The sequence below is a fragment of the Lathyrus oleraceus genome, chromosome 6, assembly GCF_024323335.1.
Source record: "Lathyrus oleraceus cultivar Zhongwan6 chromosome 6, CAAS_Psat_ZW6_1.0, whole genome shotgun sequence".
Classification (NCBI taxonomy): domain Eukaryota; kingdom Viridiplantae; phylum Streptophyta; class Magnoliopsida; order Fabales; family Fabaceae; genus Lathyrus; species Lathyrus oleraceus.
The window spans coordinates 363,742,750-363,769,574 of record NC_066584.1 but is presented as its reverse complement, the minus strand read 5'-3'; the positions used below and the strand labels follow the sequence as shown (position 1 = coordinate 363,769,574).

Below are 26,825 nucleotides of genomic sequence, written 5' to 3'. Positions count from 1 at the left end.
CTGGCAGAGTCAAACCCCCTATGACTGATCGAGAGTTAGTGGACATGTTCATGGGTACACTGACTGGCCCATTCTACAGCCATCTACTGGGAAGTTCTTCATCAGGTTTCACTGAACTTATACTGACAGGTGAACGGGTAGAGAGCGGCATTCGAAGTGGAAAGATACAGGCAACTACTTCTGCAAGCACCAAAAAGTCCTATCAGGGAAAGAATGAATCAAATGCTGTGTACTGTGAAAGGAAGCATAACAAGGAGAATCGTGACCATATTGTTGGGGCAGTTACAATTGCCGCCCCGCCAGCTCAAAACTTCCAGCAAAGACCAGACAGACCAAGAAGGCAGTTTACCAAACTCAATATGACTTTAGCACAAGCACTGCAAAGTATGATAAAGGTAAACTTAATCACTCTCAGAGGTCCTCCTGCAAATGTCAACACTACTTCGCCTCGTTATAATCCCAATGCCAGGTGTGCATATCACTCCGATAGCCTCGGACACGATACAAACGATTGTTGGTTGTTGAAGAACAAAATTCAGGATATGATCGACGCTGGGGAAATTGAGTTCGAGCCTCCGGAGACTCCTAATGTCATCACTGCCCCTCTGCCTAATCATGACAAGACTGTCAATGCGGTGGAGGATACTGATAACGGTTGTGACTTGGATAGCTGGATTCTCCCAATAATTGATGATGGACTCAATAATTGGAAGGCTGAAGACACTATCCCGATTTTCTCTAGTCAGGAGTAATTGTTATTGCTATTTTTGTGTTTCAAAGCATTGTGTCTATACCCGGGGCATAATAGCTAATTTTAAGGGTTTGTCATTTTTCATAAGCATATTCATATTCAATAAATCAATGGACTTTTTTGCATTCAAATATTGCGCTCTTTATCTTTCCTGTCATTTTTCAAACAAGCTATGTTTTCTTGCACACATTCACGTAACAATTTGCCGATCCATATCCACTCTGGATCCTGTTGGTAATGACTCTGCTACTGTTCATTATGACTTTGAAAATCCGATCTACCAAGCCGAGGATGGAAGTGAGGAAGATTGTGAAGTCCCTGGAGAACTTGCCAGACTGGTACTACAAGAAGAAAAGACCATACAGCCGCATGAGGAATCAATTGAAATTGTAAATCTGGGTACTGAAATAAACAAGAGAGAAGTCAGAAGTTTCTTGGGGCACTCGAATTACATTGCCCGATTCATTCCACACTTGACTGCTACTTGCAAACCCCTCTTCAAATTGCTAAATAAAAAAATCAAGAGATGGTATGGAGTGATGAATGGCAAAATCAAGAAATATCTCCAAGAACCTCCAATTCTAATGCTACCAGTTGAAGGAAGACCTCTAATCATGTATTTGGCCGTGTTAGAAAATTCAATAAGGTGGGCTGGGGCAACATGACGAGTCTGGTCGAAAAGAGCATGCCATATACTACCTGAGCAAAAAGTTTACCGACTGTGAAACAAGATACTCACTGCTCGAGAGAACTTGCTGTGCTTTGGCCTGGGCTGCTCGCCGACTAAGACAGTATATGTTGAATCATACCACTTTGTTGATTTCTAGGATGGATCCCATCAAATACATGTTCGAGAAGCCTGCCCTCTCCGGAAGAATAGCGAGATGGCAGATGATCTTAACAGAGTATGATATCCAGTACACTACCCAGAAAGCAATCAAAGGAAGCGTGCTGGCTGATCATTTGGCTCATCAAGCGGTGGATGATTACCAATCTATGAATTTTGAGTTCCCAGATGAGGATGTCATGGTTGTTGCTGATAATGAAAAACCTAAACCAGATGAAGGACCCGAATGGGGATCCCGATGGACTATGGTTTTTGATGGATCTGCTAATGCATTGGGCCATGGTGTTGGGGTTGTACTCATTTCTCCTGGAGGTTACCATACGCCTCTCACTGCTAGACTATGTTTTCATTGTACCAACAATATGGCTGAGTATGAAGCGTGTATTTTTGGACTCAAAGCTGCTATAGATTGGCGAATCAAGTTTTTGAGAGTGTACGGAGATTCGGCCTTGGTAATCAGTCAGATCAACGGGGAATGGGATACTAAACATCCACATCTCATCCCTTACCGAGAACGGGTGATGACATTAATCCCATGCTTCGAAGAGATTACATTCGAACACATTCCACGAGAAGAGAATCAGTTGGCGGACGCACTGGCTACCATGGCATCTATGTTCAGAGTCAGATGGGGCAGCGAAGCTCCCATGATTACCATCGGACGGTCAGATGAACCAGCTTACTGTTATGGACTTAACACTGAGAAGGTACAGGAGAAACCTTGGTTCCACGACGTAAGAAGATATTTAGAAGCTCAGGAATACCCTGAAGGGGCATCCATCAAGGACAGAAAATTCCTGAGGAAGTTCTCCGCTAAATTCTTTCTGAGTAACGGAGTGTTATACAAACGTAATCATGATTCGACTCTGCTTCGCTGTGTGGATAAAAAGGAAGCAGAAAGGATTATGGAAGACATGCATGACGGTATTTTTGGGACTCATTCTAATGGACATACAATGGCCAAGAAGATTCTGAGATCAGGGTATTATTGGTCTACCATGGAAGCGGATTGCCACCGTCACTCCAGAACCTGTCACGAGTGTCAGATCTATGCGGACAAAGTACATGTGCCTCCTGCTCCATTGAACGTGTTGACAGCTCCTTGGCCATTTGCAATGTGGGGCATCGATATGATCGGAGAGATTAAACCTACGGCTTCCAATGGACATCGCTTCATTCTTGTCGCTATTGATTACTTCACAAAGTGGGTGGAGGAGGCCTCATTCGCTTCTGTCACCAAGAATGTGGTGGCACGGTTCATCAAGAATAGTCTTATTTGTCGATATGGCATCCCTGAAAGAATTATCACTGATAATGGTACTAATTTGAACAACAAGATGATTACTGAACTCTGCACGCAGTTCAAAATTAAGCATCACAACTCTTCTCCGTACCGGCCAAAGATGAATGGCGCCGTAGGAGGCTGCTAACAATATCAAGAATATAACAGTAACATACAAAGACCGGCATGAGATGTTACCGTTTGCCCTTCACGGTTATCGCACTTCAGTACGCACTTCGACAGGGGCAACTCCTTTCTCTTTAGTCTATGGAATGGAAGCCGTTTTACCAGTGGAAGTTCAGATTCCCTCCCTAAGGATCATGAAAGAGGCGGGCTTAGATGAAGATGAATGGATTCAGACTCGACTCGATCAGATAAATCTGATTGATGAGAAGAGACTTGCGGCTGTTTGTCATGGGCAGATATATCAGAAATGCATGACCCAGGCATTTAACAAAAGAGTTAAGAGACAGGTGTATCAAATTGGCGAATTGGTGATCAAGCGTATCATTCTACCCCAAGGTGATCCCAGAGGCAAATGGACTCCCACATACGAAGGACCATTTGTAGTTAAGAAGGTATTCTCTGGTGGAGCCATGATACTTGCTACGATGGATGGCGAAGACTTCCCGCATCCCGTGAACGCGGACATAGTTAAAAAATACTACGCATAGCAGAGACCCGCTAGGTCGATGTACCTAGGCAAAAGTAAGGGCATCCCGGCGAACCAAAAAGGGTTCGGGCAAAAATTAGGGATATATATATAAAAAAAAATGTACACCCGGCAAGTCGAAAACCTGAAAAGGCGGCTTGGGCAAAAAAGGGTATCCCGGTGGACTGAAAACCTGAAAAGGCGGTCCAGGCAAAAATTAAGGATTAAAGCGTATGACTATGTCCCGTTCTCAGTCAACTTTCATCCAAGTTCAAGGGACTGACCAAGCCAATCAATTCTATCCGACAGCAGGGGATGAGATGCTTGAAGACATAATGACAGTAGTAGGCTTGAAATCAATAGGACTTCTTCCACATAGCTTTCTCTTTGTTTTCGACAATTTCCTCTTACCAGGATTTCTGTCTCCTTGTACACAAATTGCCTGTTTATAGGCCTTCTTTCAAAAATCAATACAACCCTCTTTCAAAAAAGACGCTTTTGTTTTTTACTTTTCTGTTTTGGTTGCGTAAATGTCCATTGATTTAATTTGAATTAATATATGCATTTGAATATGATCAATGTTTACCAAAATACATGCATAGAATAGCAATAGCAATTACTACAAGACTTCGGGATCGAGGATAAGGTCTAATCATGCTCCCGATGAGTCCACTACCAATTCTCTTCCCCCAGCAAGCCTGTTCTTCCCCAGAAGAAGTGGGCAGTATTCCCCGGCACAGCCAGCTATCCCCCAACGGAGGTTGACACCATCAGACAGATTGATCCTCTCTTCCATCCCCAGCCAGGCTCTGTTGAATATTTCCGCCATCAGACCAAATCAACAACCCCCTGCCGCGAAAGGGTCATCATTACAAGTATCTCCAATCAGTAGATGGGGATTTATTTTCCCCAGTAGAGTCTCCAAGCAGAACTTCTCATACGCATAACTCATTCCTTACATCATTTCACATCATACGCATGCATACAACATTCGCATTTATTTTCGAAAGCATAAAACATCTCATGCATCATGACATGGCATAAAGCTAACCTTTCGTTGCAGGTTAATTATCCTCCTGATATAGTCAAAGTAAAAGGCTCATCCAGGCAGACGCCTTTATCAATCACAGACAAGATTCAGATACATATTCCAGATGCAATTCACGGGAACATTCATTCAGACAGACACCTCTATCAATTATGTACAAGATCCAGATATGTATCTCAGATACAATTCCCGGGACATTCATTCTGACTACAGTTCAGTATCTTCCTAACGATGGCATCTTTAAGCCCATCCCAGACATTTATTGCAAGTACAACATGTACAGATATTATCAGATACAGCCTAACATACGGTTCATTCTGATTCAGCCCAACATATGATTCCTTCAACTATTTCAAGACGGTCTAATGTACGACCCAATTAAGACCTTTGTCTCCTCAGATGCTACCTAGTGTACGGTACATTTCTGAAGTGTAGTCTAGTGTACGACTACCCCCTTTTTATCATCAGATTCGGCCTAATGGACGGCTCATTCTGCTCTGATACGGTCTAATGTACGACCCAATTAAGACCTTTGTCTCCTCAGATGCTACCTAGTGTACGGTACATTTCTGAAGTGTAGTCTAGTGTACGACTACCCCCTTTTTATCATCAGATTCGGCCTAATGGACGGCTCATTCTGCTCTGATACGGTCTAATGTACGACCCAATTAAGACCTTTGTCTCCTCAGATGCTACCTAGTGTACGGTACATTTCTGAAGTGTAGTCTAGTGTACGACTACCCCCTTTTTATCATCAGATTCGGCCTAATGGACGGCTCATTCTGCTCTGATACGGTCTAATGTACGACCCAATTAAGACCTTTGTCTCCTCAGATGCTACCTAGTGTACGGTACATTTCTGAAGTGTAGTCTAGTGTACGACTACCCCCTTTTTATCATCAGATTCGGCCTAATGGACGGCTCATTCTGCTCTGATACGGTCTAATGTACGACCCAATTAAGACCTTTGTCTCCTCAGATGCTACCTAGTGTACGGTACATTTCTGAAGTGTAGTCTAGTGTACGACTACCCCCTTTTTATCATCAGATTCGGCCTAATGGACGGCTCATTCTGCTCTGATACGGTCTAATGTACGACCCAATTAAGACCTTTGTCTCCTCAGATGCTACCTAGTGTACGGTACATTTCTGAAGTGTAGTCTAGTGTACGACTACCCCCTTTTTATCATCAGATTCAGCCTAATGGACGGCTCATCCTGCAACTCCAATACAGTCTATCATAAGACCCATTTGGATCTTCAACTACTCCCAACACGGTCTAATGTACGACCCAGTTGGACCTTCACTTCTCAGGTACTGCCTAGCATACGGTCCATCCTGATTCATCTCAACACATGACTCCTTCAACTCAGATACGATCTAGCGAACAATCCATTCTGACCTTCAACAACTCAGATACGATCTAGCGTACGATCCATTCTGACCTTCAACCACTCAAATACAGTCTAATGTACGACCAAGTTAGACTGTTAAGTCCTCATTCTCCTCAGATACAGTCTAATGTACGACCAAGTTAGACCTTCATTTCCTCAGATGCTACCTTCGGACAGGTACATTTCTGAATGGTAGTCTAGTATACGACTACTCCCTTGCTCAGGTGCTACCTTCGGACAGGTACATTCCTGAATGGTAGTCTGGTATACGGCTACTCCCTTGCTCAGGTGCTACCTTCGGACAGGTACGTTCCTGAATGGTAGTCTGGTATACGACTACTCCCTTGCTCAGGTGCTACCTTCGGACAGGTACATTCCTGAATGGTAGTCTGGTATACGACTACTCCCTTGCTCAGGTGCTACCTCCGGACAGGTACATTCCTGAATGGTAGTCTGGTATACGGCTACTCCCTTGCTCAGGTGCTACCTTCGGACAGGTACATTCCTGAATGGTAGTCTGGTATACGGCTACTCCCTTGCTCAGATGCTACCTTCGGACAGGTACATTTCTGAATGGTAGTCTAGTATACGGCTACTCCCTCTTCAAGCAGATTCAGCCTAACGGACGGCTCATTCTGCAACTCAGAACCGATCTAGCGTACGATCCGTTCTGATCTTTCATCCCCATCAAAGTCATCTGCCTAACGAACAGCTCACTCTGGTATTCAGATACGGTCCAGTGTATGATTCATTCTGATCCCTTATCCCCAGCAGTATAGCATACTCTGACTCCCCGACGAAGTCAACAGCATAATGGAGGGTTCACTATACGGTCTGATGTATGACCCGGTGTGACACCCATGTCTCTAGATATCGTCTAATGTACGACACAATCTGGAAATCTCCTCAGCAAGTTTCTTGGATGGTATCTTTAAGCCCATCTCCACCAAGACTAATTGGCAAGTGCAAAATTTTGGGGCATTCTAGTGTTCAATAATCTTTCACCTCTAGACCACGAGCGGCACATACCATTCTACTCTCTCGGCTCAAGAATATTGAACAGGGGCAGCTGTCATACCCCAAAATTTGCCCATTAATATTTCAAGACATTTCAGGGCACTCCGACTCACTTTATGACACTTAAAGGAACAAAGACCCAGCTCGCGAATGACCCAAATTGGCCTACTCGCTACACGCTCACCTAGTGATAATATGAAAGTGGTTTATTTGGAAGCGGAGGAAAAGGGGTGCAAAAAGAAAGAAAACGAACCAAACAGCAAAGCCCAGCCCAAAGCGCAAGACACAAATGTGTGCCTGTGACGGACGTCACAGAGGGCGTGACGAGCGTCACGCAACACAGCCTTGTGACGGGCGTCACAGAAGGCGTGACGAGCGTCACGCAATACACCCCTGTGACGGGCGTCACACATGGTGTGACGAACGTCACACCATTCCCCTACTTTGTAGGCGCAGGTAACGCTTCGGAGACTTGAAGATCCGTTGAGGAATGTTGGGCCCTGCATCCACTATATCCATGCGCACGTTGAAGACTTTTTTTGGGCAGCATGCATGACCTAATGACACTAATATAAATAGCCACCTTGAAAACCTAGAAAGGGGGGCTTTTTTGACATTCCTTTTTCCGTGGCCGTTTTCGCTTTTGCACATTTACTTTTCCAACAGCTTAGGCATTGTGTTTTACAAGACTACTGTTTAACTTACCCCGGGTAACCCTAAAGGAAACCCTGAAGGAAAAGCCGGCAAAGCCCGCCTCAATCCGGCCGCAAAGCTACCACCGTCCAATTCAATCCGGCTCGCCAACTCAAGGGTGCAATTCGATTGCAAACAGGTTTGCATTATTATTACAGCTTCATTTTCTCAATTTGCATGCGATATCGCTTTATGTTCTTAACTTGCGTGTGATATCATAATTTAACTCATAAATATATTTGGGGTTTGCATGTGGACTTAAGTATGCCTGGATACTTTGAATTGTTATAATGGATGCCGCTATTTCTTCGCTCTGTTTGATCCTTGCCCACCTGACCTGTTTTACTATAACTATGCTTTGCTTACCTGATACTATTACTGTTTTGGTGTAATCTTCGATTACACCCCGATTTGGTATTCTAACCCGTTTGCTGAATTTTGCAAAGGTTCATATGTCCCAGGAAAAGATTGCTGTTTAGGTCTTCCACTTTATTTGTGGGATACCCTTGTGGAGACTCACCCTAAGTGGTCTAATTAATTTTAATGTGTTCATTTTAATGTCTTAATTTCAATGTATTAATTTTAATGTATTGATTTTAGTATGGACTTAATTACTTAATTGACTTTAAAATATGACCTTTAAATAAGTGATCTTGGACCTCTTTTTGCGGCCTTACGGTACTACGGTATAAATCGGTCATGTCCCGCGAATATGGGGATACCCTTAGCAAAGACCCTTCGGTTAAATCATCATAAAATAAATCATGGTCCCTCGGATGTTGCCTTCGAAAATACGATTTTGTCCCTCGATGTCCCTTCGGCGTAGCCTACGGTTAAATGATGATAGTCCCTTCGAATGCTAAGGTATCCTCACAACTGTTGCCTTCAATGACCGATCGATGACCCTACGATGACCCTTCAACATCCCAAGGATAAAATTACTTACTTCTCAATAGTAAGGACAGTTTTACCCTCATAAGGATGGGAAATGCCCGGAAAGACCTCGGATAGGTGCAACCTTAATTGCTCATTCATAATAAAAAATACTTTTCCCACCTTACACCTTTCAAACATTCCTTTTTTTAGAAAATCACCACTTAGCATACATCCGTACTAGGATCATTGCCAAGTTATATTTTTCTAAACCATTTTCAAAATTAAGAGGGATCACCACTTTGTATACATTCATGCAAGAATCATTACAAAGTTAAATTCTCATTTTCAAAACATCTTTCATACATTTCTCAACCACTTTTTCAAACCTAGAAAACATAAATGATTGAGCAATTAAGAGCCCATGGATAACCATGGATACGAAGGGTGCCTAACACCTTCCCTTCGTATAAAGTACCTCCCGAACCTAAGAATTTAAAATTAAGGTCTTTCCTGTTCTTTTCCACCTTTCCTTATGGGATAAAAGAAAAGTCGGTGGCGACTCTTGCTAACCGCGACATTGCGATTAAAACCACAAAAAGTCCAGTTCACCGTATGACAATAGGCTACACCTAAATCAGAAAACCACTCAAATTGTGGAAAGAGAAAAAGTGATGAACCTCAAGCTGAGAGGTAAAGAGAGAACCAGATAAAGAATTTAGAGAAAAATCCAAAAAAAAGAGAAGTGTCTTGAAAGATAGTTGATTAATATAAAAAATATTTAGATATTTATAGATATATAAAATATGAAATTCAATTTCAGTTTTTTCAAAAAAATATATTAAAATATATGTATGCGTACATATGTGTGCACGGATGCGCATAATAATTGCTTCATTCTTCTCTCTTTATTTAAATAAATTGTTATTTTTTTAAAAATTATTATTTGCTAATTTTTAATTATATTCTTTTTTGTATTTAAAGATGAAGCATTATAACATGATTTTTTAATTCATAAAAAAAAAAGCTCTTCATTTTAAAATGTCAATTGTTTTTTCATAAAAGATGACTTAATATAAAAATCAATACCTAAATAGCCAAATTTGATTTCACCCTGAGCCACATTTTTGAATAAACAAAATAACAATAACTATTAAAAATTAAAATTTAAATATTGGTGCCCAACTTAATCAAATCCAAGTGTACTGTTGTTTCCTGTTAAAAGAAAAAAACATTATTCAAATTCTTTGTCTGCATTGATTCTTTCACTAATTGTTCCCTTTTTTTTTAAGAAGAATTTTACACTCGCCTAAAATCAAATACACAGTAAATTAAATAATTCTACTGAAATTTATAATTATACGTAAAACATTGAATTACTTAATTTCCAATTTCATCCTAATACATAAACAGAATAAACCAAAATGCTATATTTATAAATTAATTTTTTAAATTGTTTCACAAATTCTATATGTGGTGAAAATAAGATCCAATTTAAAAAGTAAAATAGAAACTGACATGTTGCTAAAAAAACAAAAAGAAGATGGAAACATCTATAACTATGAAGTAGATACGTGAGCCGTGACGAAATCGTGTGTGTCATTTTGCTCATTCGTCTTCTTCTCGAAGAAAAAAACAAAACAACGAATTCAATAACATTCTTCTTCTTTTCTTTATTTAAACCAACACTTTCATTTAAAATTCGCTAGCGTCTTCATCTATTATTTATTACAGGTTTTTCTTATTCACCCATAATTCTCCATTATTATTATTTATACATAATGTTCTGAACTTCATGTTTTTCATACAGGTTTCGAAATGACTGGACTTTGGAGTGTGTTATGCAGTGAACCTGTTTGTTCAAAGTCTTGCAGTATTTATGATGTTAAGTTTCTCATTGATCCTTCCACATGCATCAACCATTTCTTAATATCTTGCTTTCATGTCTTGCTACTCATCATGCTCCTATTTCTAATGATCATCCACAAGTCGTTATTAAAACCATATCAAGGTCTTATACATAGGGAAAGATATTCTAATTTGCAACTAGTTTCTGCAATAACCAGTGGTGTTCTTGGGTTGGTGCATTTGTTTTTTGGTATTTGGATTTTAGAAGAGAAGTTGAGAAAAAGCCAAACTGCATGGCCTGTTGATTTGTGGTTGCTGGAATTCTTTCAGGGATTAACATGGTTGTTAGTTGGTTTAACATTAAGTCTTAAGTTAAAGCAATTTCCACGAGCATGGTTAAGGGTTTTTTCTATTCTCATGTTCTTGGTTTCTGGTATAAACTGTGCTATGTCTTTGTTTTATGTAATCGGTAGTATACAATTGTCCGTCAAGGTAGCATTAGATATTCTATCTTTTCCAGTGGCAATTTTATTGCTGTTATGCACATATAAGGAATCTAAGTATAGTGACACTGACACAGAAATCGATGAAGGCCTTTACGCACCTTTAAATAGAGAGTCGGATAAAAATGATTCTGTTAGCCATGCGACACTATTTGCAAAAGCTGGATTCTTCAGTAGGATGTCATTTTGGTGGTTGAATTCATTGATGAAGAGAGGTAAAGAGAAAACACTTCAGGACGAAGATGTACCGAAGTTGAGGGAGGAAGATAGAGCAGAAAGTTGTTATTCGCTGTTTCTAGACATATTGAACAAGCAGAAACAGAAGGATCCATCCTCACAACCATCTGTTTTGAAGACAATTGTTTTATGTCATTGGAGAGAAATTTTGATTTCTGGATTCTTTGCACTCCTTAAGGTACTTGCAGTGTCTACTGGACCTATGCTTTTGAATTCCTTTATATTAGTCGCTGAGGGTTATGAGAGTTTCAAATATCAAGGTTTTGTGTTAGCCATAGCACTTTTCTTTATAAAAATTATAGAATCTCTATCACAAAGGCAGTGGTATTTTCGGTCAAGACTCATCGGTCTCAAAGTTAAGTCGCTGCTAACAGCAGCAATCTATAAAAAACAATTCAGGTTGTCCAATTCTGCGAGATCGGCGCACTCTAGTGGTGAGATAATGAATTATGTAACCGTGGATGCTTATAGAATCGGAGAATTTCCTTACTGGTTTCACCAAACATGGACAACAAGCTTCCAACTATGTATCTCGTTGGTTATACTCTTCCGTGCAGTTGGGCTAGCTACAATTGCATCCTTGGTTGTGATAGTTATCACAGTACTTTGCAATACACCACTTGCAAAGTTACAACACAAGTTTCAAAGCAAACTAATGGTTGCACAAGATGAGAGATTGAAGGCTACTTCTGAGGCTCTTGTGAATATGAAGGTACTGAAATTGTATGCATGGGAAACCAGTTTTAAAAACTCTATAGAAGGATTAAGGAATGAGGAACTCAAATGGTTGTCTGCAGTGCAATTGAGAAAGGCATACAACACATTTCTCTTTTGGTCATCACCGGTTTTGGTCTCTGCTGCTACGTTCGGAGCATGTTATTTTCTTAAAGTTCCTTTGCATGCGAATAATGTTTTCACTTTTGTGGCAACTTTACGCCTTGTTCAAGATCCAATCAGAACTATCCCTGATGTTATTGGGGTGGTTATTCAGGCAAAAGTTGCTTTCGCTCGTATTTTAAAATTCCTGGAGGCACCCGAACTGCATAGTGAAAATATTGGGAAGAGGTGTTCAGAAGACAATACAAGAGGTTCAATTTCAATCAAGTCTGCTGAATTTTCATGGGAGAATAATAAAGTATCAAATCCAACATTGAGAAATGTTAATTTGGAAGTAAGACCTGGACAGAAGGTCGCGATTTGTGGTGAGGTTGGCTCAGGCAAATCAACTCTCTTAGCAGCAATTCTCAGAGAAGTTCCTATCACTCAAGGAAAAGTAAGATTTTTACTTTTTCATTTTTTATTGTATAAACTTTGCCATACTTTCATTATTTGAAGCTTTGATGGCATTTCCATTTTCTGCTGGCAGTTTTATAATAGCACTTGGCATATAAATTCAACTTTGACTTGAGTACTAATAATAAAAGGTATTTGATTATCTTTTCTGGAATACAGATTGATGTTTATGGGAAGTTTGCATATGTTTCTCAAACAGCATGGATACAAACAGGTTCAATAAGGGATAATATATTGTTTGGATCACCTATGGATGTTCAAAAATATCAGAAAACTCTTCATAGGTCTTCACTAGTGAAAGATCTTGAGCTGTTTCCTCATGGTGATCTCACTGAAATAGGAGAGAGAGGGGTTAACTTAAGTGGTGGTCAGAAGCAACGAATTCAACTTGCTCGTGCTCTTTATCAGAATGCTGATATATATCTCTTGGACGATCCATTCAGTGCTGTTGACGCACAAACTGCCACAAATTTGTTTAATGTAATGATAACATCACTTCTTCACATACTGTGTTCATAATGCAGCGCGCTTGCGCACACACACACACACACTTTAAATACTGTAGTTGGTTTTGCTTATGACACTATTAACTGGACAGGAATACATCATGGAAGGACTTGCTGGGAAGACAGTTTTGCTTGTGACTCATCAAGTTGACTTCCTTCCAGCATTTGATTTTGTTTTGGTAATTTTATACATCATTGAAGAAATTGTTATGTTTATGTCATTGTTCTAACTGAAAATTAGAACATTATTTCATAATCTTTGACTAACTGAGAATTATGCATGGACGCAACGATTTTGCGGTACAGTTGATGTCAGATGGAAAAATCCTACAAGCTGCTTCGTATCACCATTTGTTGACCTCAAGCAAAGATTTTCAGGAACTTGTGAATGCTCACAAAGAGACTGCTGGTTCTGACCGGCTTGTGGATGTTACTTCTGAAAGAAATTCAAGTTCTGCCAAAGAGATAAGAAAAACATATGTGGAGAAGGAAAAGCAATTCGAAGCACCAGAAGGAGATCAATTGATTAAACAAGAAGAGAGAGAAACTGGAGACCAGGGGCTTAAACCTTACTTAACATACCTGAGTCAGAACAATGGATACATATACTTCTCCGTGGCTTCTATTTCTCATCTTATATTTTTGATTGGTCAAATATTGCAAAACTCGTGGATGGCTGCTAATGTTGACAATCCTAAAGTCAGCACTTTGAGACTGATTCTAGTTTACTTGTTGATTGGAGTTAGTTCAACAGTGTTCTTATTGATGAGAAGTCTTTTTACAGTTGCTTTGGGCCTTCACTCTTCAAAGTCTTTATTTTTACAGCTACTGAACTCCCTTTTTCGTGCACCTATGACGTTTTATGATTCCACACCTTTGGGACGGATACTTAGTAGAGTAAGAATATTAAACAGTCCTTTCTCTTTCCATTTTTCCATCTAAGTTAACGCAATGAATGGGAAATACTTATGCTTTGACTATTACTTCTTTGTTTAGGTCTCTTCTGATCTCAGCATTGTTGATCTCGATGTTCCATTTGGTCTTCTTTTCGCCGTGGGAGCTACTAGCAATTGTTATGCTAGTCTAACTGTTTTAGCAGTAGTTACTTGGCAAGTCTTGTTTGTCTCCATACCGATGCTCTATTTTGCACTGCGGTTGCAGGTAATGAACAAATTCTTTGAATTAAATTGCAGTGATGATTTGGAGTTCTGTTTTTACATTAATATGTTATAATTATCTTTCCTAAATTTAAAATGGGCTCGTTGAAATTTTTTTGTTCTCTCCATACAGAGATACTACTTTGCTTCAGCAAAAGAACTGATGCGGATGAATGGCACAACAAAATCCTTTGTAGCTAACCATCTTGCTGAATCAGTTGCTGGAGCTGTGACAATAAGGGCTTTTGAAGAGGAAGATCGTTTTTTCGCAAAGAACCTTGATCTAATCGATATCAATGCTACTCCCTTCTTTCATAGTTTTGCTGCAAATGAGTGGTTGATTCAACGGTTAGAAACAGGCAGTGCTGTTGTTCTTGCATCTGCCGCACTGTGTATAGCCGTACTTCCACCTGGAACATTTTCCTCTGGTGAGACTTCTTCTATTTGTGCCTTTACGATTTCCCTTTTATTGTTTCCTTAACCATAGTTGTGTCTTATGCAAGTAGTATAATTTAAACATATGATGTTATTTCAGGATTTATTGGCATGGCTCTCTCTTATGGCCTTTCACTTAATGCTTCCTTAGTATTTTCAATTCAAAATCAATGCAATATAGCAAATTACATAATATCAGTGGAGAGGCTAAATCAGTATATGCATGTACCAAGTGAGGCTCCTGAAGTAATAGAAGGAAATCGCCCTCCGGTGAATTGGCCAGTTGTTGGTAGAGTAGAAATAAAGGAACTCAAGGTATTTGTTATTATTTTGAAACTCATTTGCATAATGTTCTCTTCAAAATGTGAGCTTAAACTGAAACACATGATTTGTTTCATGATATCGGAACAGATACGGTACAGGCATGATGCACCACTAGTACTCCGCGGAATCACATGCACATTTGAAGGAGGACACAAAATTGGTATAGTTGGTCGCACAGGAAGCGGCAAGACCACTCTTATTGGTGCTTTATTTCGTCTAGTCGAGCCAGCAGGTGGGAAAATCATTGTTGATGGCATTGACATTTGTTCTATTGGACTTCATGATTTGAGGTCGCGCTTTGGTATTATACCTCAGGATCCTACTCTTTTTAATGGAACAGTCAGATACAATTTGGATCCATTATTTCAACACTCTGATCAAGAGATATGGGAGGTAGTATTATTACCTGCTAAGTTACTTTTTCAGCATTTAATTAATAACAACATGGAGTTTTTTCTTCCTGTTTATTTAATCATCTCTATTTTCAAGTTCCAATAATTAATGTGGACTAATTGTGATTTCTTTACAAAGGTTCTTGGCAAGTGTCAGTTGCAAGAGGCTGTCCAAGAGAAAGAAGGTGGTTTAGACTCATCAGGTGCATTTTCATGTTTTATTAACACAACTTTGCAGTGATCAATTCCTGTCTAGTGTTCAGATTGGATAGGTTTATTTGAACTTAACTGCTATCATAAAAACTTGTGATAATGTCTGGAAGAGCTCATGAAAATAGCTTATTGGAATGTCTACGAAAACAATTAATAGCTTATATGAAAACAGTTTGACTTTATTTTTTCTTTTGTTATAGAAATAGCTCATGCATAAGCACTTTATGATAAGCACTGATGTCATAAATGTTTAATTAAGTTGTTTATCCAAACAGTAGCCGACCCCACTCAGTGGGATAAGGCTCGGTTGTTATTGTTGTTGTTGATGTTGTATCCAAACAGTAGTTCTAGATATCAATGTTTAGTAACAAATTGTTATACAGTTGTTGAAGATGGGGCCAATTGGAGCATGGGACAACGACAATTGTTCTGTTTGGGCCGTGCTTTGCTGAGGAGAAGTCGGATATTGGTGCTCGATGAAGCAACCGCGTCAATTGATAATGCAACTGACTTGATTCTGCAGAAAACTATTAGGACCGAATTTGCAGATTGTACGGTAATCACGGTAGCTCACAGGATACCGACCGTGATGGATTGCACAAAGGTTCTTTCCATCAGTGATGGTAAGTAGCATATTAATTACTCTTGTTGATTGCAATTTTAAAAATTTAGCACATGTTGTGGAGAAAGCATTTGATCCTTTCATTATTTTGTTCTAACAAAATAAAATGTGCAATTAAATTTTCAGGAAAATTAGTAGAGTATGATGAGCCAATGAACTTGATGAAGAGAGAAGGATCTCTGTTTGGGAAGCTTGTCAAAGAATACTGGTCCCATTTTCAATCTGCAGAGTCTCATTAAAGCTGAAAATGTTTCTAGTTTTTTAAGGATTGGCGAAAAGTCAAAAAAGGTAAATAGAAATATGTAACATGTATTGTCAAATACGGACAAATACTGAATCCTGTTGAATTGTAATTCCTTGTGTCGAAGCAGATTGCTCGACAGAAATAAGGAAGTGTCGAATCACCTAAGTGTGTTGAGTTATATTAGTGTCTCGAAGTGTCAAAGCATGTTGCTTCACACAGGATTTCGACTTAGGCCTATTTTTAATAGTGTTAACTATTTTGGTCTTTTATAGTTTTGGGTTTTTCCTTGGGGTGCAAGCTAACCTAAATCTATAAATAGAGGGAGTAACCCTTATTCTTGTAATGAAGTGAATAGAGGATTCATAACATTGTATTCATAGAATTTTGCAATTGCAAAGTGAATAAGAAGTTTTCCACAGGTTGTGGACAGAGAGAAACTCTACAGAATATTCTTCTTCTCCTTCATCATTCTTTATTTTCTTTCTCCATTATTCTTCTCTTTTCATTGTTATTGTGTGGGTGATAACAATTTTATTCATCAGCACTGATTGAAATTCTTCATCAGAGCTCCGGTTTAAGCGATTTGTGGGAAGAAAATCATCATGGCAATGAATCATTCAAACGGTCATTTTCCAGCAAATCTTCCGATTCTCAAGAACAATAATTATGAGAATTGGTGCAAGCAAATAAAAGTTGTGTTCTGTTATCAAGATCTTTGGGATCTTGTGAAGAAAGGAGTAACAACGCTTGCAGAAAACGCGACAGATCAAGAAAAGGTTGTACATAAAGAATTGAAGAAGATTATAAAGCTCTCTTTATAATCCATCAATGTGTTGATGTAGATAACTTTGAAAAGGTTAGTGATGTAGAGTCAGCGAAAGAAGTATGGAAAATTCTGGAGAAGTCGTTTAGAGGTGCGGAGAAGGTGAAAGAGGTGAGGTTACAAACTCACAAAAGGACGTATGAATTGCTTTGGATGGAAGACAATGAAAGCATAACTGATTTCTTCACTAAGGTTACGAAACTGGTGAATCAAATTAAGGTATATGGAGAAGTGTTGACATCAAGATCTGTTGTTGGAAAGATCTTGAGGTCGTTGGCTCCAAAATTCTACCACGTGGTAGTATCCATAAAAGAGTCGAAGGATTTGTCAAAACTGACAAAGGAAGAGCTTCAAGAGACGCTTGAATCTCATGAACAAAGAATGACTGAAAGAGCTGTAGGAAAGTCGAAGAGTGATATGGCTTTGCAGGCGCAATCAGCAAAAGAAAGAAAAGGCAAAGGAAACCGGAATGGCAACAAAGGCAGAGGAGGCTACAACAATTCGACTGGTCGAAATCAGCAAGAAGGAAATTGGTCGAATCAGAGAAAATCCTGGAACTAAGGTAACCAAAGAGGTGGTGCTACAGGTAGAGGAATAGGTGGTGGTCAAAAGTCAGACAAGAGTCACATTCAGTGTTACAATTGTCAGAAGTATGGTCATTATTCTAGTGATTGTACAGAAAAGCAGAAGAATCAAGAAACTTATGCAAAGCTGGCGAAATATGAAGAAGAAGAGACGTTGTTGATGGTTACAACAAGAGATGAAGAGAGATTCAAGGACCAGTGGTACTTGGACTCAGGATGCTCATCACACATGTCTGGAAGGAAATATTGGTTTGTCAACATAAAGTCCTCAATGAAGAACGTGGTGAAATTTACAAATGACAACACTCTAGCAGTTGAAGGTGTTGGTGATGTTCTGATTATGAGGGAAGATGGCAAGAGGTTAGTAATTTCAAATGTGTTATACATACCAGACATGAAAAGCAATTTGCTCAGCATATGGCAGTTAGTCGAAAAAGAACTATAAGGTATCGATCGAAGACAAGATGATGAGAGTTCTCGACTCAAATGAAAGGTTGATCTTGAAGGCTTCAACGTCTCAGAATAGAACCTTCAAGATTGAACTAAATATGATGGAGCATAAGTGCCTTACAACAACAGCCAGTAGAGATGAATGAATATGGAATTATAGACTTGGTCATCTCAATTCAAAGACATAAGAGATTTAAAGAGAAGAAATATGGTTTCAGGATTACCAGAAATCGACATTCTAAACGAAGTGTGTGAAAAATGTGTGCAGGCAAAGCAGCACAAGAACAACTTCAGTGAGGATGCATGAAGCAGGTCGAAGGCAATTCTTGAAGTCATATACTCTGATATATGTGGTCATATCTAGGTGGATTCGATTGGAGGTAACAGGTACTTTGTTACATTCATAAATGATTTCAGTCAAAAACTGTGGACTTACCTGATCAAGAAGAAAAGTGAAGTGATCGATGTATTTGCCAAGTTTAAATCTATGGTCGAAATACAGAACGGTCGAAAGATCAAGATTTTTAGGACTGATGGTGGTGGAGAATATGTGTCGAAAGACATCGACGCATTATGTGTGAAAGAGATGATTGTGCATGAGGTGGTGCCACACTACACTCCACAGCAGAATGGAGTCGCAGAAAAGAAGAATAAAATCATTATGAATATGGTTAGAAGTATGTTGAAAGACAAACATCTACCCAAAGAATTATGGGGAGAAGCTATGTCGACTGCAACATATATCCTGAACAGATGTCCGACGAAGAAGCTAGGAGGAATCACGTCAGAAGAATGTTGGTCTGGTGTCAAGCCTAGCTTGAATCATCTGAAGATGTTTGGATCTATAGCACATAGACATGTGTCAGATCAGCTGAGAAGAAAACTTGATGACAAGTCGAATCAGATGATCCTGATAGGATATCATTTGACTAGAGGATACAAGTTGTTCGACCCAGTAAACAAGCAAGTGGTGATCAGCAGAGACGTGATCATAGATGAGCTTAAGGAATTGGATTGGACTGAGAATGTTAAGAAGGATTCAGTGAGAATCTTATGTGATGAACTAGCTAGTGAAGTCGAAAGAGAAGTTTGACAGGCAGTCAGAGGGGAAGCAGGCCCAAGCAGACCTCAAAGAACAAGACACATGCCTGCATGATTGCAAGAATGTGTGATTATCTCAGATGATGTGGTCAATGAAGAAGGTGAGCTGGTACACTATGCTTTCTACGTAGATGTCAAATCAGTCAATGCAGCTGAGGCATTGAAAGATTCTAAGTGGGTGAAAGCAATGAACGAAGAACTAAAGTCAATCGAAGTCAACAACACTTGGTCACTTGTCGAATTGCCCCAAGACAAGAAGGAAATCGATGTGAAGTGGATATACAAGGTGAAGTTGAATCCCAGATGAGAAGTGACTCGACACAAGGCGAGACTTGTGGCGAAAAGATTTCTTCAGAAAGAAGGAATCGACTTTGACAAAGCTTTTGCACCTGTTGCTAGGATCGAAACAATCAGGTTGGTTGTTGGTCTAGTAAACATGAACAACTGGCAGAAGTGTCAGATGAATGTGAAATATGCATTTCTGAATGGCCCCTTAGAAGAATAAGTTTATGTTGCACAACCAGCTGGATTTGTGAAACAAGGCAAAGAAAGAAATATGTACAGGCTGCATAAAGCCCTGTACGGATTTAAACAAGCTCCAAGAGCTTGGAACAAGAAGATAGATGACTTTCTAAGGGAGAAGGAATTTGTGAAGTGCACAACTGAACATGGAGTATATATAAGAAGAAGTAAGAGTGAATTGCTTATACTATGTCTCTATGTCGATGACTTGCTGATAACAGGTAGCTACAAGAAGGAGATTGAAGACTTCAAAGGTGATCTCAACAAGGAATTCGAAATGTCAGATTTTGGTGACATTTCATATTTCCTTGGCATCGAATTCTACAAGAATGGTAGAGGTTTGATGATGCATCAAAGAAGGTATGCAGGTGAAATACTCAAGAGATTTGAGATGCAAGATTGCAACCCAACTTCGACTCCAACTGAGCCCAGATTACAACTGTAGAAAGATTTAGATGAAGATGATGTGGGCCCAACCCAATATAGAAGACTTATTGGGTCATTTCGATACCTCTGTCACATAAGGCCTGACTTAGCATACAGTGTAGGTATGGTGAGTAGATTCATGCAGAAGCCAAAGGTATCACATCTAGTAGTGGCAAAGAGGATACTAAGGTATCTGAAAGGAACTCTCGACTATGGCATTTTGTTTCCTACAGCTGATGAAGGAAAAGAATGCAAACTAGTGGGATACACCGACTCAAGTTGGTGTAGTGATGTTGAGGATCGAAAATCCACAACTGACTATGTGTTTATGTTAGGTGGTGCACCAGTTGCTTGGAGTTCGAGAAAGGAGCCAATAGTGACATTATCGTCGTGCAAAGCAGAATACATAGTTGCTTCTCTTTGTGCATGTCAAGCAACGTGGATGGTGAATCTGGTTAAAGAGATAACAAGGAAGAATCATGAAGCAATTACCATGAAGATCGATAACATGTCAGCTATCAATCTGGCGAAAAATTCGATAGCACATGATCGAAGCAAGCACATCGAGACGAAATTCCATTATCTTCGAGAGCAGGTATCACATGGGAAGATGAATGTGAAGCAATGCAGAACTGAGAATCAGATTACAGACATCATGACGAAGGGAGTGCAGGTCGAAATTTTCAGAAGACTAAGAGCTATGATGAATGTAGATAACTTAGACACAATGAATTAGGTGGTGTGTTGAATTGTAATTCCTTGTGTCGAAGCAGGTTGCTCGACAAAAGCAAGGAAGTGTCGAATCACCTAAGTGTGTTGAGTTGTATTAGAGTGTCGAAGTGTCGAAGCATGTTGCTTCACACAGGATTTCGACTTAGGCCTATTTTTAGTAGTGTTAACTAATTTAGATTTTTATAGTTTTGGGTTTTGTAATGGGGTGCAAGCTAACCTAAATCTATAAATAGAGGGAGTAACTCTTATTCTTGTAATGAAGTGAATAGAGTATTCATAACATTGTATTCACAGAATTTTGCAATTGCAAAGTGAATAAGAAGTTTTTCACAGGTTGTGGACAGAGAGAAACTTTGCAGAATATTCTTCTTCTCCTTCATCGTTCTTTACTTTCTTTCTCCATTATTCTTCTCTTTTCATTGTTATTGTGTGGGTGATAACAATCTTGTTCATTATGATTGATTGAAATTCTCCATAGATTGTGGTGGATTTCCAACAGATTCTAGGTAGAAAAAAATTATGCAAAAGAATTCAATTATAGGTGAGGTATGGGTAGTTTCACACTGGAAACCTACAGATTTCAGTAGTTAGTTAAAGACCGCCCTTACTAGCATTATTGTGTCCACTTTGTGCATCATTGAATCTCTTCCAAATCATGACTCCGTCATATTTAACAGAACTCTTAATAGCAGGAAGAACTTGAGAGATCAAAACATCAGAAGGAATAAAATCACCATTTTTAGTAGCATCAGCAGGAACACCTAAAAACACTTGATTAGCTTGACTTGAAGTCAATTGATTACAAGCCTTGACGAAATTATTATAAAACTGAACCCAAACATAATCAAATAAACCAGTAGTAATAGCTGAATCCAAATGAGCATCAGGGAAAGCACACTGTGGTGCTGCAGACAAGTAAACTCTCTTTTGTGCCCTAAAACCATTAAGTACTCTTGCAAGTTCATCATAATGTTGATCACCAGCTTCCATATCAAAATCTATTCCATCTAAAACAACATCACCTAATGGTCTTGAAGATGACGTGCCACCCAAGAAATTGTTCCATAGGTAATTTGCAAGTTGTGTGGCTTCTTGGGTTGTATCAAGAAAGTAAGTAACCGCGACACTTCCATAGGAACACTTTGAACTTCACTACTAAACTTTGTGCAGCCATTGATACGTGGATCACGATGACCAACAAGATTTAGTTGTGGATTTTGGCCCTTGCCAAAAGTGGATAGAAATTGGTTTTGTGATTTGTATTGAAAATGTAGATAGATGTATAGCACTTTATAGCTGGTGGAAAGTATGTAAATACAAAGATGGAAGAAGAAATTATGAGAATCGTGTTGTGTACGTTGGGCGAGAAATTGGTTTCATCCATTCATAGGGAAGAAAAGTAAGAAGCATGAAATTCTCAGTCTTAATTACACGTTGCCCTCCTATTTTATCATAAAAATAGTTTTTATATATATATATATATATATATATATAACATTTTGGGACCATCAAGTTTTATGTGCGCCTATTTTTGATTTTCGATTGTATCGTATGGTTTAAAGTTGCATCTAAATACACGCAAACACAACATAACATTTAAAGCTCTGTTCTAATATGTTACAAAGATGTATATCTGGAATATGCACGGAGATCCATCTCCAGACCAATTCGCATGTATAATGACTTCTGAGTGTGAGTGTATAATATGTTTTAAATTATTACAATCTCCTGAATATTTTAAAATTCATTTAGAATTTGATGCGTCTAGAGATGCATATTTGAAATCTATGAACATTTAAATAATTTCCCATGGTGGCTAAAAAACATAAAGGATGTATTAAGAAATCCTCTAATTTTTTTATAATACTAAATGAGTATTAAAAAAACTTGGGTCTCTAAAATCATGGTTTGTAGACCGTTGCACTTCATGACTTAGTCCAGGGTTGGCCCTGCATGTAACCCTTCTATGCTGTATATAAATTTCGTTACATATATTTTAAAAAGTATTGCACGCATAAAATCTAGTGAATTAGGAAAATATTCATGTTTATTTAAAAAGAATCATGAATTATTTCTCATGAAATAAATCATGATCCAGCGATTGAATCACTTAAGTCATCTTACAAAGAAAAACTACTTGTTTATATTAATTAATTTAGAAAGCCTTTCAATTGAATAAAAAGATAACCGAATCAATTCACATTGTTAAAAATTACATGAACATATCTCTATCTTGATCATAATTGATTAAATTTTTATTTAAAATAATTCTTATTCGAAAAATCCATAATTCAATTAAGTGAGAAAGATTCAAATCTAAATTTTATTGATTCAAATCTTTTCCTTATTTTACCTTGTTTTTCAATAATCTTTGAAGTGTAAATCTCATTAGTATAAATATATAAATTAAACATCACTCATCTCATTCATCATGAAACTTGCGTATTCTCTTTTAAATTATTTATCTCAAAATTTCTACTATGCACTTTTTGAAATTCTTATTTTCTGAGATTGATTAGCTTAGAGGATACAATATGACATTGTAAAATGATGTTTCTTCAAAAAATTTAACAAGTTTGCTGAATTTCTAAAGGTAAAATAATACATATCTTTTATCCATTTGAGAGAATACGAAGAAACGAGTTGAAATTGAAGGAATCTCAAATAACATATTGTTAAAGGAGTTTGAGATTGCAAAAGGATTGAAGATCTCGTGCTCAACAAATTTCTAGGTCACAAAGTTAAGGATTTATTGGATGTTGTTCAAGTAGGATAAAACCTAAAAATTTGGTAGCTAATTATGTAGATAAAAGAATCATCTTGTAAAATATTATTGTAATAGAACGTTGAGTGCAACATCAAATAGAAGAGAAAATAGGATGGATATTCAATTGGGACTAGAATAAGATGCATGCAAATACGAAGCAGTTGAACTAATAAAAAATGGTATTGCTTTCTCTCTCTCTCCCTAATCTATTTACATTTATAGTGTGATTTAAACAAAGTGTTGAATATGTTAGAATTAAATTTTAACTTAATTTTTTAAATAGTTTCGAACAAACTTTTTATAACAATATATTGATTAAATACTCAGATTTGTTAATACAAAATCAAAGCAAATATATTATTTGCTTATTCAGTTTTATATATAAGATTTGTTAGTAGTTTAGGTATTGATTGTTTTATATATCATAGATTTCATGAAACATATAAAATTTATTATATCTTAATTATTCTAAGTCTTGTTTCACTTTTTTTCAAAACCCTAATTATCTCTAATCAATTTAAGACCTCAATTCCATTTATATACCGTCTTCATAATAACATCCACTAACTCTACAACTAATATCTATTACTTTACTAATGTAATATTAACTCATAATATAAGTATTCTAATTCTCATTACCTTTATTTATAGTTTATAAAATGTTGTTAATTGTTAAAAGTGTATTTAATAAAATATTTAGGAAATTTCATCTGGCGCCTCAGTGTGTGTTGTTTGTGAAAAGAAAATTTAATTTTACAGCTAACAAGAAACGAACACACAACCTTTTGATCAAAAGTCAAACATGTTACCACTGCACCACAAACCATTTATGTTAATTTGTTTCATCATATATTTAATATATCGTGTATAATTACAATAGATTAATAAATTACTAAAACTTAGTTGAATTTTTTTTCACTTAGTTTTAAAATAATGTATAATTACATTAGATTAATTTGTTTCATCTCTATATATTTGTCTTAATTATTTTCACTTAGAACTTTTATACCTATTTTAAAATTTTAAATTAACTAAAAATATATTTAATTTTATTTTATCATTGTTTTAAAATATATAAGTTAAGAATATTATTTAATATTTGCATTTTAATTTATCACAATTTTTATATTATAACATTAAATATAAAATATAGATAATATCCATTCGACATATCAAATATGAACGTAAATAGTTAAAATATTTATGTTTATTTAAAATTCATTATAATAAAATTAAATAAAATATGTATTTTTTATTTTATAAAAAGAATTATTTAATAAAAAAAGTATTGTATAAAAGAATATTTTAATTTTATAAAAATAAACATTAAATAAAATAATGGATGAAACATAATTAGTTAAAATATTTAATTTTATTTTACACTATGTTTCATCCATTATTTTTCAGCTCTTGGTTGATCAGGATCTGTGCGCGGGCGTGGCGTTATCGTTGAAGAATAAAGATGGTTCATTGTCTATTAAGGATGAAGGAGCTGGATTTGTGCCTTACGTTCTTTGAGCTGACGAAACTTCTTGAAACATGAGTTTCTTCCTGCAATTTCTTGTCACTGATTTCCCATTGGCCTATGCTTCTTTTCCCTTTCTGCTATGGATTCTCTCTTGTGCATCTTGTGTAGTTATGAAAGGGCTTTTGAAGCGTGATTTGTAAGGGGGTTTTTAGAGTTGGATTCTGTAATGTGATGGGAGTTCACAATGGTTGCCAAAGGGAAAGTTCTCTCGGTTGAAGTTTAGTCTTCAATTCTCTGTTAGAATTTTCTTTTAGGCTCCTTCTGTGAATCAATGTTGAATTTGGCTCTGTGAGATTTTGTTATTCGGTTAGGGAGATTATAGTTGGTTGAAGAAGTTCTCGTGAGAGAGTTTTTTCCCTTTTCTAATGACAGTGGTTTGGAGGTTTTTATGGAAGTTGGAGGGTGGAAAACAAAATTCTGTTATGTGAAGGGGTTGGAATGGAGAGTTGAGGAGAGCGATTGATGAAGGGTTGTTACTCCGTTAGCAATTTTCGGTTATTTCTGTTGTGCCATTTTGAAGTTAGTTAGGAGGTTACATTTGACAGTTGGTTAGAGTTTGGTGAAAAAATGGAAAAGTGGTTATCGTCGACATGGTTCTTTTTGAGAGGTTATGTTATCAGTTAGAAGAATGAAATCCATTTGAATGCTGGATTTCTGTCATGTCAGTTATGAAGTGAAACATAATTAGTTAAAATATTTAATTTTATTTTACACTATGTTTCATCCATTATTTTTCATCCATTGTTTTATTTAATGTTTATTTTTATAAAATTAAAATATTCTTTTATACAATACTTTTTTTTATTAAACAAATCTTTTTATAAAATAAAAAATATATATCTTATTTAATTTTATTATAATGCATTTTAAATAAACATAAATATTTTAACTATCTACGTTCATATTTGATATGTCGAATGAATATTATCTATATTTTATATTTAATGTTATAATATAAAATTGCGATAGTACTCTTAAGAAATTAAAATGCAAATATTAAATAATATTCTTAACTTATATATTTTAAAATAATGATAAAATAAAATAAAATATATATTTAGTTAATTTAAAATTTTAAAATAGGTATAAAAGTTCTAAGTGAAAATAATTAAGACACATATATAGAGATGAAACAAATTAATCTAATGTAATTATACATTATTTTAAAACTAAGTGAAAAAAATTTCAACTAAATTTTAGTAATTTATTAATCTATTGTAATTATACATGATATATTAAATATATGATGAAAAAATTAACATGAACGGTCTATGGTGCAGTGGTAACATTTTTAGGGAGTGCGCCAACTCCCCCGGCGCATCATCTCCCAAAGTTGGAAATTTTAGATTTTTTTTTAAAAAGATGGTTATTTTCGTATTTTTTTTGAAAAATCTGGTTATTTAAAAAAACAATCTATTTTTCGAACCTCATTGACTATTAACCATTATAATTATTACTTTTATTAATATAGTCTAACTATATCAATTGCTAATACATTATAGTTATAATTAGTCTTATAGTCAATTAAATTAATTTAATTTAATGTTTCATTTTGATTTCT

At 36.9% G+C, this 26,825-nt stretch overlaps 1 protein-coding gene and 1 pseudogene across 2 annotated transcripts; one reads left to right on the top strand and one right to left on the bottom strand.

The window, feature by feature from the left end:
- The first annotated feature begins 10,130 nt into the window (after positions 1 to 10,130).
- LOC127091194 (ABC transporter C family member 10) lies at positions 10,131 to 16,778 on the top strand. 2 transcript variants are annotated; one of them, XM_051029757.1, is made up of 12 exons: positions 10,131 to 10,291; positions 10,368 to 12,418; positions 12,598 to 12,918; positions 13,037 to 13,123; positions 13,251 to 13,841; positions 13,941 to 14,105; positions 14,235 to 14,529; positions 14,637 to 14,851; positions 14,948 to 15,253; positions 15,392 to 15,455; positions 15,849 to 16,088; positions 16,214 to 16,778. In XM_051029757.1, exons 2-12 carry the CDS (start codon positions 10,376 to 10,378, stop codon positions 16,324 to 16,326), a joined length of 4,440 nt encoding a protein of 1,479 aa, XP_050885714.1. In that variant the 5' UTR covers positions 10,131 to 10,291; positions 10,368 to 10,375; the 3' UTR covers positions 16,327 to 16,778. The 2 variants fall into 2 exon arrangements, with proteins under 2 accessions (XP_050885714.1, XP_050885715.1); XM_051029758.1 differs by lacking the exon at positions 10,131 to 10,291 and having other exon boundaries at positions 10,310 to 12,418.
- Positions 16,779 to 21,560: 4,782 nt separating this feature from the next.
- LOC127095654 (acidic endochitinase-like) lies at positions 21,561 to 22,643 on the bottom strand (annotated as a pseudogene).
- Positions 22,644 to 26,825: the final 4,182 nt, after the last annotated feature.

Bases quoted from the DNA above. Each gene is read 5' to 3' on its own strand.
- LOC127091194 (XM_051029757.1), top strand. From the start codon at position 10,376: ATGACTGGACTTTGGAGTGTGTTATGCAGTGAACCTGTTTGTTCAAAG. The intron at 12,419-12,597 runs GTAAGATTTTTA...TCTGGAATACAG, and splicing joins TTCCTATCACTCAAGGAAAA to ATTGATGTTTATGGGAAGTT. The intron at 15,254-15,391 runs GTAGTATTATTA...TTCTTTACAAAG, and splicing joins CTGATCAAGAGATATGGGAG to GTTCTTGGCAAGTGTCAGTT.